The sequence below is a fragment of the Poecile atricapillus genome, chromosome 17 (genome assembly GCF_030490865.1).
Source record: "Poecile atricapillus isolate bPoeAtr1 chromosome 17, bPoeAtr1.hap1, whole genome shotgun sequence".
NCBI classification, from domain to species: Eukaryota; Metazoa; Chordata; class Aves; order Passeriformes; family Paridae; genus Poecile; species Poecile atricapillus.
In genome coordinates this window covers 3,895,481-3,910,346 of record NC_081265.1, presented here as the reverse complement: position 1 = coordinate 3,910,346, position 14,866 = coordinate 3,895,481, and the positions used below count along the sequence as shown (strand labels likewise).

Below are 14,866 nucleotides of genomic sequence, written 5' to 3'. Positions count from 1 at the left end.
GGTGCCCGCGGGGCGCGGGCCGGGCCGGGCCGGGGGAGCAGCGCGCCCCGAACCGCCTGCAGGAGGAGGTGCCCGGGGACACGGGAGGGGACGGGGCGTCCCGGGCGCCGGGGCCGCTCCGGTTCCTCATTTCCCGGCGGGGCTGAGCCTTCCGCGGACTGCGCGCCGGGCACGGGGGCGATGGACTACGAGCGCAACAAGGCGCTGCTGCTGGCGCTGCAGAGGGCGGCCGGGACCGGTAACGATCGCTGCGCCGACTGCGGGGACCCAGGTAAGGCGGCTCCGCCGGGCAGCGCCCCTCGATTCCAGGACCCGGTTCACAGCGGACAGCGGCCGTAACGAGGGACCGGCCGTCCCCTCGGGTTGTGGCGCCGTCTGGGCGCTGCTGGTCCCGGTCAGCAGCTGTGTCCGCTCGGTCCGTGCGGGGACCCTCGCCCCGTGTCCCGCAGGGCGGCTGTGGGACGGTCCCGCGGCGCTGCCCGCTCCGGGACACGGCTCTCCCCGCGGGGCCGGGGAACCGCAGCCGGGGGCAGGAAACGACCTCAGCACCAGGCGCTTCCCCGGGTTATTTATGGACAGGGCATGAGGCTGCAGGAGGAGGAGGGTGCGTGGGATGGATTTCCAGCTCGTGGAATATTTCTGCGCAAGGGTTGGGACAGAGAAAAACACGGAAAACCCGGCGGCGCCCCCGCGCCGGGCTGGCGCCAGTGCCCGTTCCGGTGGGTCGGGCGGGAGCCAGCAGGAGCTGAAGAAGGCGTCAAGTTGCTTCTGTTTAGCGTGGTAGGGAGAAGTGGATGGTGGTACAATCCAAGGAAATGGTCTTTCTAGAACACTCAATGCCTATAAGGATGCACCTGTCAAAGTTGCTTCAGGGGATGTGGCAGCAGGGAAGAGCAGGAGCCTTCACGGGCAGCGGACAGTCCTCGCTGTAGGTGGTTGTACTCTCAATAGTGCACACTGCCGGCACCTTCCTTCCATTGTTAATTCAGTGACAGCAGCTTCTCATGCAGAACTAATAATTAGCTGAGCTTTTCCATCACCACTCGCCTGCCTGCATAGTCACCTTAATTTTAAAGCAAATTGGCAGTTGCAGGATGTACAAACGCAGGAGCTACATTGTTCACTGGGGAAAGCAGGTATTGCTTCTCTGAACGCAGTGAAGTGACAGCCATAAACAACGGGGTGGGATTCGAGCCCAGGTGTGAAGCCTGGGCTGTGCATCAGATGAAGGTTTTCACCCTTGCCAGTGGTTATGCCTTTTCCTGTGTATTAATTGATTATTTATGTTTTTATCTAGATCCAGAGTGGGCTTCTTACAAACTTGGAATATTCATTTGTTTGAATTGCTCTGGAATTCATCGCAATCTTCCTGAAATCAGCAGGGTCAAATCCCTTCGGCTTGACTTCTGGGAGAGCAGTTTAATAGAGGTACAGAGGAAAAAGCAGTAATTCTCCACATTTCATAACCTCCTCTGCCATGCAATTCCTATGCCATCCACCATGGACAGTGCAACAGAGACACACAGAGCAAGTTAACTGCGTGGGCAACTTTAGGGGTTTTTTTATGACCTGCTCAATCAAATTACACTGATAGGTGACTGTGTTCCTAACGGTCTGTAGTGTGTATTTTTATATACACAGTAACTTTTCACTGTGGTTTAGAAACCCACAAATACTTCCCAGTAGTATGTTAAATTAAGAAAGCAACATAATCTTAAATATTGATTCAGCCTCTCAGAATTCAGTTGAATTGTGTTAATAATACAATCACAGTTAACATCTGAGAGAAGATGAAGGAATAGGGAGATCACAAACAAATTTTCTCCTAATTTTCTTTTGTTCTTTTCATCAACAACCACAGTTTTGTATTCCTTCACACATAGTTCACAACTGAAAGTATTGAAAAAGGTGTATCCACCTAAAAATAGCAAACTGTAATGCCAAAGGGAATTTATAAATTTATATAAATAGACACAGAGAGTAACTGCAAAACTCAGCAAAAAGTGCTCCCTTTGATACAAGTCCCATTTTATGTTCATGACATGGTGTTGGCTTGCAGTGGCACACCTAACTGTAATTTATTTTGTATTTCAGTTTATGAAGAACCACGGGAATCTCTGGGCCAAAGCTAAATATGAGGCAAAGGTCCCTCCGTACTATTACATCCCCAGGTCCCATGACTGCATGTAAGTTGATGGTGTATTCACTGCTGCAGACCTTTTCATCTGCTTCCTTTACAGGTCTCCCTGGCTGGCTGGTGAAACTAGAGTAGAGACAGATCAGCTTTATCCATGTTTTCCTCTTTCAGGGTTTTAAGACAGCAGTGGATTAGTGCTAAATATGAGCGTGGGGAATTTCTTGACACCCAAGTCTGCCAAGATCCCTGTTCTGCAGGTAAAAGGATTGTCAGGGAGGTCTCAGCCTCAAGGCTAACAGCACAATGTTCTGTTGGCAGTCTGGAGATCTCTAAGGTGGGCTTGTCACATTTGAACTGCTGGATGTGCAGTCACTGCTTTGAGAAGAAACTTCTAAGAAAGGGCACTTACAAAGTGTAAGGGTGTATTCAGATCTTACTGTTCTTTCTCTATTTCTCCACTGATTTTTTCATATGAGAGAAAAATTCTCAGATGGAGAAAAGACTTGAAACTGTGCCACATCACCCTTAGCTCAATAGTTCTGCCCTTGTGCCACCCTTCTCTGACACTTGTCTGTCTGGTCTGCAGGCAGCCGTGAAGGATGCCTCTGGAAGCTTGGAAAGGGACGCAGACAGTTCCAGAAGAGGCAATTTCTCCTGTCAGCAAAGGAAGGGGTGATGAAGTACTATGGCAAAGAAGTGAGTTCTTCAGCCAGAGCTGGTCATAGGTAGCAGGTCAACACCCACCCTCAGACCTTGCTCTTTGTGGGCAAAACCCAGCACAAGTTGCTTTATCTCTAGTTCTACAGCCAGCCTGTACTTTGAGGAGTCCACGTTTCCCTGTTATTGGGCAATTTTGGATTTAGTTCTTTTGCTCATCCCTTATCTCAACCCTGCAGCCTCCTTTTGCTTAGTGAACAAAGGAAATGGATTCCTTAGTGAACAAAGGAAATGCTATTCAACTGGCAGAATAGCCAATACTTGAATAGCAAGACTAAGACTAGATCTGCTGGAAGTTGTTACCTCTTACATTACCAAAAAATCCTCTCATCAGCTCCTGCAGCAGGGTCCTCAACACAACTCCTTTCTGTGAGAGAGTGTAGCTAATTGTTCTCTAACTAGGAGGCTGGAGATAGACCCATCCCTTGCAATGCAGACCCAGCCCTCTTTAATAGTGACCCAGCATTGGTCAAGGAATCTTTGTAAGTGGTTTTATGTTGCATGTAATCAAGGCTTTATGTTTCAGGTATATCCAATATTCAGATATTTTAGGATGTCTGCTTTCTATTCAGTAGGGGTCTGGGTCTCATACAGCTGATCTGTCCTGCAATGCATTCCCTGAGAGCACTTTAATACAGTGATGCTTTTCATTTCACAGTCCAAAGGTCCAAAAGCTGTTATCAGCGTTGAGACTCTGAATGCAATGTTCCAGGTGGAGAAAATAGGACACAGTCATGGGCTGCAGATCACATACATCACAGATGGTCAAACAAGGAACCTGTTTGTCTATCACGAAAGTGCAAAGGTGAATATAATGGAGATTCTGGAGTAAGCAAGTTGCTTAGATGTTGGATCTGTATTTTGGAAGAGTTACTGTGTCTGCAAGATCTGATTTTACTTGGCATCACTAAGACTTGTAGAATATAGGAGGTCGCAGAATTTGATACTCCTAACCGTAGCATCTTGCTCCTTTTCTGTTGGAGCAGATATTCAACCTCACCCTTTGGATAATCTTAAGTGGTGCATGGATGTAAATCTGTGTAAGGTAGCTGCCTCATTGTTTTACACAATTTCATTAAACTCTTCACATGCATTCAGAATATTGTTCTACATTATTTCCAAGCCAATAATGATAATTTTAAAATCATTTTTTTAAGTATCTCTGTAAACATTGTTAGATTTCTGTTTCTTCCTTCAACAGAGTTCTTGTGTCTTTCCAGGTACAGAGGTTTTTAAACAACCCATAACTGAATCAACTGAAAAAAAAAATTGTGTATACAGACTTGGGTGACTGTCCATGCTGAGAATGTCTCGGACCTCCCAGGAGGGGCATTCTTAAATTATTTTCAAAGATCAATGTTTTTCAGGTGTCTGGGACAAATCACTGACTCTCTCTGCCCCTTGGGGAGAAAGTAGTTCTTCACAAAGAGGTCACAAGAAAGGAGAAGGGCATTTTGGAGAAGCAGTGCTCTTACTCTTCTTGTTAATCTTTATGTTTGTGTTTGCTGTTTTCCCAGGAGATTGTTGATTGGTTCAATGCTATTCGGGCAGCACGTTACCATTATCTCAGAACCACCTTCCCAAATGTCCCTGAGCCTGAGGTGAGAACTGAACAGAGCTTGAAGCAGTCTAGCCAAATACAGCATGGGAGAACATTTTCTCACTTCTTCTGACAGAGTCAAGTGCTCAAAAAGCAGCACTTAGGTCCAGGGAATGGAAGAGGAGGTAGAAGGGAGGGCCACACTGAGTAACAGCATTTAAGGCCTTAAAGTCTCCATGTGATCCTTATACAGTGTAATCTGTCAAAAATGTTATGTTTCTTCTCACTTCAGTCTTCCCTTTACCAAGCAGCCAAAAAAATCCCTGACCCCAAAAGCCACAATTGATGGTGATTAACTTTGACAAAAACAGAACAGAAATGCAATCTTGAATGAGACAGCCTGTCCTGGTTTCGGTTGGGACAGACACAGACTTTTTTGTGTTTGTGTTCTCCTAGCTCATACCCAGGATCACAAGAAATTTTGTCAAAGAAGGATATATGGAGAAAACAGGACCAAAAGTAAGTGCATACGTGGCATTACACAAACAGGATCATTCCAGATCGAGAATATTTAGTAGTTCAATGATGCTGACTCATAAAAGATTTGCTCAGTGACTCCCTGCTTCCTGGGTTGATAAAAGACATTTTATTCAAGCCTGTCATGTTATTTGGGACCATGTTTTATTTTGTGTGAAAAATAGATTGGGGAAAAGAATCATCAAAGAGTAAGCAAGGTGAATTAGCTGTCAATGGACGTGCAAAGTGCTGTTACACAACACCCCGTGGGTTGCTGTATCTGCTAACTGCAGCTCCTGCCACAGCAGAACATGACGTGCTGCCCCTACTTCTCTGTTTCACTTGGAGTCAGTTGCACTTAAGTCACATCTACTTAGAGCAGCAAAGTGTCATTTGAGCAAATTTCTCTGCAGTGAAGCCAGTAGTTTGGTTTGTTTTATTGTGGGAAGTGTTTGGGCCAATACTCTTGGAACAGAAGAGCAGGTTTTGGGCACTGCTGAAAGAGGAGATAAAGATCTGAGGTCTTGTTTGAACACAGCCACTTCTTGCCTCTGTGTGGACCATGAGCCAAGTGCCATTATAAAGTTCAGTGGTGCAATGCTGATTATGCTGGGTTTTGGCCCAGCTTGTGCCAGCGTTCCAGCACCTCTTCTGCAGCTACTTGCACAGAGCATGAGAGATTTTATGGGTTTTTTTTCCTGAGGCCTAAATTCTGCTTAAACTGAGGTGAGTCCCAGAAGAGGCCTCTTCAGTTCAGCCTGGAGCTGGTCAGCCAGGAATGGTCAGGTAAGTGTAGCTGGTGAAATTAGTACTTAAAAAAACCAACTAGTATTATACACCCAAAATTCCAGGGACAACCTCCCTGATCAGATTGCTGAAATTGATTGTTCACTCTCTTCCCTATCACCACTGGCTCAGGGGTTGTTCTCTGCAGTGCTTTCAGTCCATTTCATGCAACTTCCTTAATCCTGTTAATTTGATTACTTCCCTGCCCAAAGGATTGTCATTGAATGTAAATTGAGCCCGGGGGAAGAGAGAGCTGAGGGCTGCACACAGCATCCCCAGTTGCAGGGATGAAGGAAACTGAACTCCAGCTCCAAGTCATTTAAGTGGTCCTGGGGTTTGAATAGACCAAAGTCCACTTTGAGACTTGGGTCTTTAAAGAATTTCTACCATTTCCTTGCAGCAGAAGGAGGCCTTTAAGGTACGCTGGTTCTCCTTGGATTCTCAAGAAAGGAACCTGATGTACTTTAAAAATCCACTGGTAAGAGGAGTGTTCTCTGTTCCACAGCCCTTTCATGAAGCAGGTGGGGAGGAAGGGTCTGTTCTCATCCACCTTTTCCAGTGGCAGTGGAGGAGGCCCAGCCTCAAGAGCTCATCTCCCTTGCCACAAGATTTCTCTGAAGCTGAACTGGTTGGGAACTCTGGCCTGTACACTGGGTGTGAGGAAGATCTTTTATAAGTAACTGCTACTGCTTGTGGTGTTCATGCCCCCTCTGCCCCAGCACAAGTGCCTCTGTGTCTGTAACCTTAGCCAAGATGAGCAATATTCCAGTATCAGGGGCTTGACAGCCTCAGTATCCTGCTTCCCAGCACTGCTGTAGCCATGGGAACGTCCTTCCCTGCCCCTTCTGAACAAGTACCAACCAGTTCTGTAAGGGTGGGCCCCTACCTTCTCCTCCTGAGAATACCTGTGAGTGCAAAATAACCCTTTTGTGTGTTCCCTGCTGGTGTCACAAGTCCATGTGATCGGTTCCTCTCCCTGCATCCACAGATCCTGTTCCATGCCTGGATAGAGCAGTGTCTGCTGGAGCTCCACTGTCTGCTGGCTAATTGCTGTCTTCTGCTTCCTTCTTTTCAGGATGCATTTGCACAGGGCCAGGTTTTCATTGGAAGGAGGGATGAGGGATATGAAGTACGAGATGACTTGCCCCAGAAAGTCTGTGTGAAGAAGAAAAAACCAGTGATCACTCTGGTCACGCCAGCGAGAGAGTTTGTGTTTCTCTGTGAGAATGACAGCAAGCAGAGGGAGTGGATGGATGCCTTGAATAGAATCATCACCCAACCCTGATGTCCACAGGGAGGAGCAGGCAGGCAGCTACATTCCACCTGGCTGCAGCTTCTGGCCACATAGGGACAGGGTTGTTTTCAACAGAGTGGGGTGAATGTTTCTTACAGCACTACATTTCTGGCACAATAAAAAAAACAAGCCAAGTTTAAATTGTGGAGGATACTGTAATGGAATCACTTCTGTAATGGAATCACACAGATGCTCCTAGCTCCTTGCTTTCAACAGTCTCTACTGTTTGGCTTTTATGTGAGTGGCAAATCCAACATCCAATGAATTTTTTTCCAAAGCACAATCCCACACGGTGCCCCAGGGAACACATCTAGAGTACAGGATGAACAGACACTGATCTGTCTCAGTCAACAGATGAAGCTTAATGAGCTTGATTAGACTGAACACTGAAAGGCAGAAACAAGTTTTAAAAGTATTTTCTTCTGTGATTTTCTTGCAAACACTCCATGAATGAACACCGGTGTTCAGTGTTGGAGGGGAGCCTTCTCATCAGATACCAGTGTGTGCAGGAACTGATGGGGATTGCACTGGCTCACACAGAGCACTGAGTGTTTCCATGCCTCAAGACGAAGTCTGAGATCTGGTTCTACCAAGCAGCAAGTCATTCACACATTTAATTCTTCTTTACAGACAGCTTTAGTTTGCAAATCAAGAGGAAGTCTTGCAGACCAAGTTTCTGGTGAGGCTTCCACCTTCTGCTGACAATTGCCAGCTGGTCTTGAGATACTAAAAATAGTTCTTTTTTTGCAGAAATGAGAAGTGCCAAAACTTGCAGGAATTAGTGACACTAATTCTTCTTTTTCCCCACCTCCACTCACCCAATACTGCGAAGAAACTGTTAGAGTTGGCTTATTATTCTGCCTTTCTCAGCCAGCTCATTGTCCAGCTCTGAGCAATGTGCAGCAGTTTTACTTGTTGATATGCTCCCATCAATGTCCCTGTGTTCCAGGCTCTGTCCCCACACAAGCCCATTCGTTCTAGCTCACATGGTGGTTTCAGCAATCCTGTTAAACAGCCTAATCCTGCAGCTCCTGAAATCAACAGAAAGCAGCTCTTGACTTGTACAAGGAACAATGTCAGTCTTCATTTGTAAATTGTTATTTTGATATGACCTGAGTAGTTCGGGATGACCTCAGAAGGGTTTGGTCCTTCCAGTAGCCTGGACTTAATCAGACAGGGTCTGCACTGTGCTGAGCTGTGCCATTGCTCTCCCGGCTGGGTCAGCAGACTGCCCATGTCAGCAACTCTCACTGTTACAAAATCGGGAAATTCAGGGTGGAAATGAAATAGTGCAGATAACGGGGACTTTTTTGGATAGTCAGTAAAAGTCAAGGCCAGGCCCTAGAGAGTTCTGCGTCACAGTCTATTCCCACCGGCAACTCAAATCCTGCGACGAAGGCACGTGAGAAGAGCAGAGAACAGAGCAGAGCGGGGCGGAACGGGCGCGGCCCGGGGCGTTCTCGGCACCGGAGGAGGGGCCCGGGGAAATCGAAACTGTGCTTCGGGCCGGGCCATGGCCGCCGTCATCGAGCTCGAGCGGCTGCAGCGCGTCCTGGAGCTGCATTGCTCCTGCTGCCTGCAGCTCTTCGCGGAGCCGGTGCGGCTCACGGGCTGCGGCCACAGCTTCTGCCGGGGCTGCATCCTCCGCTACTGCGCGGGGCGGCCCCGCGCCGCCTGCCCGCTCTGCCGCCGCGCCTTCGAGCTCCGGCACCTGCGGCCCAACCGCGAGCTGGCCGCGCTGCTCAGCCTCATCCCGCGGGAGCTGAAGGAACAATTGGAAACACAGGACGACCCGGATCCCTATGGAGCTGCTGCCTGCAACGACCGGAGCTCGGCGGCGCGGAGACCTGGGGAGAAGGTACGGCCGGAGGCAGCCCGGGTCTCCATCCACGACATCCCTGAGTTCCGTCTCTCGACACCCGGAGCTTCACCCCCCGACAGCCCGGGGCTCCTCTGCGGCACCCCGGGACATTCCGGGATGACATCCCGAGGTGATACCCCCGACTCCCCCGGGACATTCCCGGGCGACATCCCCCGATACCCAGGGACTCCTGCCCACGACATTCTGGGACAGCACCCAGCGGCACCCTTGGGACAGCCCGGGTTTCCATCCCACGTCATCCCCAGCGTGGCCCGGGGCTCCATCCCACTCCATCCCAGGGCACAGAAACACACTGAGCAGATGGGTTCGGCTAGCACAGTATTTGGGGCTCACTGGTGGTGTCTGACACATTGAGAGCTGCATAGCTGCATAGCTGAATTAGAAGAACTAATTAGAAGAACTAATACCTGTACATATTCAGCTGATGCACAATAGTAATACTTCTTATTAATTAATTAATTAATTCTTATTAATAGTAATAAAAGTGACTTCTTTGTGCTGGGTGTTATTTATTGCATCAGCATTGCATTGGAGACTGCTGGAAGCACAACTAACATCATTAGACAGTGCTACAGCTCCACCCAGCTTCATGGCACAAAATGGGACAGGTTCATGATCTGTGTCTCTGCTTAAAACAGCTCCCAGAGGACGAGATGAGAAAGATATGTTGACCTTCATTATTTTGGCACAAATGTATGTTCTTCAGTCAAGCTAAGACTGTATTGAAGCTCACAATTATAGTTGAACATGTAATTAATTGGTGACTGTTGATGTTGACTTCATTGTGATTATTCCTACTTAGAATTTCAGGCATCTCTTCAACCATTGTTGAAGTCCATTGCTTAACTAATGTCAGTGATGTAGGGAATTTTTATTATCCTGCTGCTTAACCTAGTAATGCTTCTTCTGAGGGTTATATAGATAAATAGTCCAATGTGTCACTTTAAAGGAGGAAGAGATATGGGAGAGCTCCAAGCAACAAGAAATAACTGCAGAGACCATCCACCTGTTGAGGAAAGATCTCAGTAAAACAAAGGTACACACTGTACATTCATCACCTACAGTAACTTTCTGTTTCCACTGTTCTGGACTGGAGATGTGATTGACTGCAGGGTTGCCTTCCAGTTCAGAGCTTTTTGTTTCCTTCTTTTCTGTCACAATTCTGTTTATACTGATGAGGATGAATATACGGCATCAGCTGCGCTAATTTGTGTCTCGGCTGGCACAAAGGTCACTGGAGTTGTGCACTGTTGCATTTTTCTGCTTATCCCAGGAATAGCCTGAATGTTTCTGGTACACTTAGATGAAAATTACAAATCATAAGAGGGAATATTGAACTTTCTGAGTTGTCAAGCAGAGTGCACTGGCCATAAAATAGTCATGATCCTTAACATGCCCCAAATCCCATTGCATGTAATACAGGATAGCATCAAATGTATTTTATTCCTTCGAATAAGGTTTTCTGGTCTGCAGGGGTCAGTAAAAGAGCGCATTAGATGGGGCACAAATTCTCATATTCCATTCATCTTTTCTAACCATACAATGAACTCCATATTTTCTGCCTTTCAGGAATATACATCTCAGATCAAAAGCCAGATTACTAAAGATTTCTGTTGCATGAAGGAATATGTTGAAAGACAGGAGAGAAACACACTGATGGTCATTGAACAAGAGCAAAAAGCTGCTCAACAGAAAATTGAAGAGACTATTCGCCAGCTCACAGACATCAAAGCCCTAACTGTAAGTGATGAAATGAAGTGGCAGGATATGAGTAGAAAATCTCAAGCTCAATGTCTGGGATAGCTGAATATGTACAGAGCACCTTTGAGGTTCCCACTGCACCATTGTCATAGAGATAATGGTGCCAATCCACGGACACTGCTGTCAGCAGGGAGAGTTTGGAGTGAGAAATTCAGAGAAAAAAAGTACTATAAGAGGCCCAGGCTGGAAATGCAGTTCAGAACTAGCTTTTTTTCCAAGGATATTGGTGAGCTGGAATGAAATGGGAGCTGCAGTGCTGAAATCCAGTCCTCAGTCAAATCTAAAGTCGAAATCTTTCATGATCTTTTTATTTTCCAGAATTTGTATTTACACATAGGTATGCAAGTTAAAGAATTCACAGAGTTATGAAATATTTTTTAACAACTTTCTTGGGGAAAACATGTCAAGGGCCCTCAAAAGACGCAGTTAAAGCACTTCAGATTGTGCAGAGCCTGTTTTGATGTTGAGAATAACAGTGCCAAGTGATGCAAGTTAGCCAGCAGGAATTAGGAGTGAGGCTCACTGGGTGTGGCAGTGCCATGAGACAGAATTGGACTTCCAGGGTCCAGGCACAGGTGCCCACATTGGAATTCACCTGATCCAAGGTCCTGTTGCAGGCAGTGAGGGCAGATGGGTACTTTCAGAGTTATCTGGCCTACTTGAGATATCCACCTGCAAAGGAGATTAATCCAGCCTCGAAAAGGCTGTTTCCTCCTACAGACTGTACTCACATTCTAAGAGAGGAACTTCAGATGTAGATTTCCACAATTTCTAAATTTAGGCAAACTAAGTTTACCCTTTCCTTGCACTACATTTTCAAACTTTTGGTTTCGTTTCTAGAAGAAGAAGGAAGTTTAAAAAGAGTAACTTCGTATATTCATATGACTATTTACAGAAATTGTATATATATAAAAGAAAAATTTTCAGTTTTCTTAGGGAAAACACAGTCTTTTTATTTTTTTATAAGAATATCCTTCACTATTTTCTGTAAGATTTCACATTGGGTTGCTCAGGTAGCTGTCCTATAAAGAAAACTTTTGATATAAAGAATAAGATTCTTGGAGAGATCACTGCTCTTTTTCCACTGGGGCTTTATGTTTGATCTGTGCAGTGAAATAACTGCTGTTGTTTGCATCTTTCCCTTGATACTTTGTCGTTATTAGAGTGACTTATCTGAGAGGAAGACATATGAAGGCTCACCTTTAACAATAAATAAAATCACACTTGATGAGAAACTTAATGTTGTCAAAAGTGCTGTAGAAGATCTTAAGAGAAAGTTCGAAATTTTACTTTTGGAGAATTATGCTCAGCAACTCCCAGCAGGTGAGTTTCCCTTATTTTGAAATATTTTTCTTAAAGGCAATGGATCTAGCAAATAGAGTAAAAAATTACTTTGTGCTTATGAAATGCATGTGCAAATAAGAAACACAATACTCAGCAAAAAAATAAAGAACACTGTAAAATTTTTAAGACAGAAACTGCTTTATCTGCATAGAACGATCCAACTGCTTTACCCATCTTACTCTTCTGACAGTTCCCTTCTGACCACACCAGCATAGAGTGTTTTGTTAATTTTGGGTAAAAATGTTTGCCTACACGTCCTTTGTAATTTATACAATCATAAAAAGCAACTCCTTGTTTTGTACTTGAGCCAGTAGCTGTGTTTATTTAAGGTGTATTTTCCTTTAGAAGCTTAAATACTTTCTATGTACATTTTGCAGAAATACCTTAACATTTCACCTATTTTTGTATTTAGTGCAGCCTTCAGACTCATACCAGGAGCCAAGTGTCAGCTCATCATCTCCAGAGTCTGCAGCTAAAAGTCCTGAACCAACCATTTCCAGCCAGTTTTCTCAGTGTAAGTATCCAAGCCAGCAGGACTCTTAACAACATCCAGGTGACCCTAAGACTGGATTTGCTGAAGAAAACTGTCCTTGCCACCATAAGCAGGAGATGTGGCTGTTTACTCAAGCATGGAAACACAGTGGAGTTGTCACGAATGGCTCAGTTACTGACACATAATGTAACACTGTACCCTACTGCAGATGTAGGATGAAAAAGATAAGAAACCTGTTTGATGTAAGCTGTGTGGTAGCTTGTGCTGGCTGCAGTCTGAGCTGGTGTAAAGGCAATTACCTCACTGATCTTTGCTGTTAAGCTGTAATTACTCTAGTTGTTACTTGAATTCTTAATCATTTTGACAGAAACATTTTTACAATCAACACACTACTACAGCTGTAGCGTAACACAGAAAACAAATGATTTTGCTGATAAAATATGTAAGAACTATTTTTATTTTAAAAAGATTGTGGCTAGGAATAAAATCCATCTTAGGATGCAAGGTACTTTCACCTTTCCACTGGAGTGCATATGAGTCTGTCATGGATATTTACACAGTTGTGCCTGCTAAATATTTCAGTATGTCCAGGATAGTTGATAGTGCTTGGTTGAGGATTCTTGAACTTTGATTCAGGTTTATGGTATGTCATTGGGTTTCATTTCTCTTCTGGAGCAGGGATGCACCTGCCTTTTTGTTGCCTGCATGTGAGAATATTTTCCTTTCTGTCCTCCAGGGGCAGATGATGTGACTTTGGACCCCACAAGAGTACATGAGCGCTTGGCACTCACAGCCCAGAACAGGAGAGTGATGGTTTCCAGCCACCTGACCACTTATCAACCATCACCCAAGAGATTCTCCATCAGCCAGGTGATGTGTTCACAGGGCTTCTCTACTGGGTGCCACTACTGGGAAGTAATTACCAAGGACAGTGATGGATGGGCTGTTGGAGTTGCTCATGAAATGATTGGTAAAAGGGACAAATTGGGAAGAACTGAGCATTCCTGGTGTGTAGAATGGCTGGGTCCTAAAAAACAGCTGTCAGCATGGCATAAGGATCAAGAAACATTATTACACAAGGACAAACCACTGAAGGTTGGAGTTTTCCTGGAGCTACAAAAGAAGACTGTGTCATTTTACTCCATCACTGACAAAGAAACACTTTTGCACACCTTTGAAATTAGTACCTCAAATCCTCTCTACCCTGCTTTCTGGCTGTACACTCTAGAAAGAAATGGATCTTTAACTATAAGTCAGCCAAACAGGAGATAAAGTCTATTGAGAACAGGGACAATTTTGTCAATGACTGCAGAGTTTCTATAAAAGCCTCAGTGTTTAGCACAGGAGTGTACCACAGAACGAATATGTAACTACCCAGGCATTCCTGGGAATCAGCAACTGATATTTCTGTCTGCTCTCCTCTTCACACTGTGCTCTGGTCTAGCCATACTTCACTAAAGCAATTCCAGCCTATGCTGAAGGCAGTAATCACTCCTGTGGGAATCTGGTGGGTTTTTCTAGCAGCTTTAAGTAGTCGAGGATATTCCTAGGAAAGAATGTGCTAAGGAAGCTCTAATGCTGGGGATAAGCCTTTCTCATGGACTTAATTTTTCCTACATTGATAATAAAAAATACAGGAAAATAGATTATGACATTACTTCCTGTCAAGTGAGTTTTCTTTAGACAAATCTGATTGATTAAGGAATGCTCAGAGGTCAAGAATGTTACTGATCTTAGGTATGAAAATCTTTCCCTTTAGGGTAGGCACTAACTCGGAAATAGGCTTTGGATTTGAGGACCTGACATTTCAGGGATGTATTCCAGAAGAACACTGTCTCACTGGAACCATATTTTAATCTTTCCCAGGCCAAAGGGTCAGTCCTGGTGGTGGTGTGACCACAGGCATAGTTGTGGAAGCAGATGTTTGGGTGTGTTTATACCAGCTAATAAATCATGTGGTCACTTTACTGCCCTTTTAAAGGGCCTGCAAACAGGACTCTGTCATGGGAAGGACCACCTGGTCTTGCCAGCAAGCCTGAGACAAAGCAAGAGGTCTTCAGTTGCCTGTGGGGGGTGAAGGGACCAGAGCTGAGGTCCCACAAAACTTACAGACAGCTTGATTTCTGAGAGACCCATTGCTTCATGCAAGCAAACTGTAAACAGCATTCCCAAGAAGCAAAAGTTTTTTCAGGAAGACTGTGACATTTCAGAATTGATAAAATAAATAGTTTATTCTGAATAAAGCATGTGGGATTCAACTATCTCATTTAGTAGAATGGAGCTCCTTGGCTTTTAAAGTAATTGACAGAACTGCTCACCTTCAGTTACTCTCTGCTGTCTCTGGACGCTGGTGGACCACATGCACATTTGTTTGATACCAGGGGTGTCTTTTAGCA

The 14,866-nt window shown here is 45.2% G+C and overlaps 3 protein-coding genes across 4 annotated transcripts in view; 2 read left to right on the top strand and 1 right to left on the bottom strand.

The window, feature by feature from the left end:
- LOC131586022 (sterile alpha motif domain-containing protein 9-like) overlaps positions 1-14,866 on the bottom strand; it is a 248,996-nt gene that overhangs the window by 101,125 nt on the left and 133,005 nt on the right. The window lies entirely within an intron of this gene.
- Positions 35-7,507, top strand: ADAP2 (ArfGAP with dual PH domains 2). Of its 2 annotated transcripts, none has more exons than XM_058852783.1 (10): positions 35-271; positions 1,298-1,428; positions 2,095-2,186; positions 2,309-2,394; positions 2,724-2,833; positions 3,567-3,659; positions 4,372-4,455; positions 4,851-4,913; positions 6,097-6,174; positions 6,772-7,507. In XM_058852783.1, exons 1-10 carry the CDS (start codon positions 181-183, stop codon positions 6,979-6,981), a joined length of 1,038 nt encoding a protein of 345 aa, XP_058708766.1. In that variant the 5' UTR covers positions 35-180; the 3' UTR covers positions 6,982-7,507. The 2 variants fall into 2 exon arrangements, with proteins under 2 accessions (XP_058708766.1, XP_058708765.1); XM_058852782.1 differs by having other exon boundaries at positions 3,513-3,659; positions 6,772-7,503.
- RNF135 (ring finger protein 135) lies at positions 8,088-14,713 on the top strand. Its single transcript, XM_058852778.1, has 6 exons — positions 8,088-8,848; positions 9,822-9,908; positions 10,442-10,612; positions 11,797-11,956; positions 12,390-12,491; positions 13,207-14,713. Exons 1-6 carry the CDS (start codon positions 8,504-8,506, stop codon positions 13,740-13,742), a joined length of 1,401 nt encoding a protein of 466 aa, XP_058708761.1. The 5' UTR covers positions 8,088-8,503; the 3' UTR covers positions 13,743-14,713.

Coding starts and splice junctions, on each gene's coding strand:
- RNF135 (XM_058852778.1), top strand. CDS start 8,504: ATGGCCGCCGTCATCGAGCTCGAGCGGCTGCAGCGCGTCCTGGAGCTG. Junction 10,613..11,796: donor CAGACATCAAAGCCCTAACT/GTAAGTGATGAA, acceptor TGTCGTTATTAG/AGTGACTTATCTGAGAGGAA. Junction 12,492..13,206: donor TTCCAGCCAGTTTTCTCAGT/GTAAGTATCCAA, acceptor TCTGTCCTCCAG/GGGCAGATGATGTGACTTTG.
- ADAP2 (XM_058852782.1), top strand. CDS start 181: ATGGACTACGAGCGCAACAAGGCGCTGCTGCTGGCGCTGCAGAGGGCG. Junction 3,660..4,371: donor TCTATCACGAAAGTGCAAAG/GTGAATATAATG, acceptor CTGTTTTCCCAG/GAGATTGTTGATTGGTTCAA. Junction 6,175..6,771: donor TGTACTTTAAAAATCCACTG/GTAAGAGGAGTG, acceptor CCTTCTTTTCAG/GATGCATTTGCACAGGGCCA.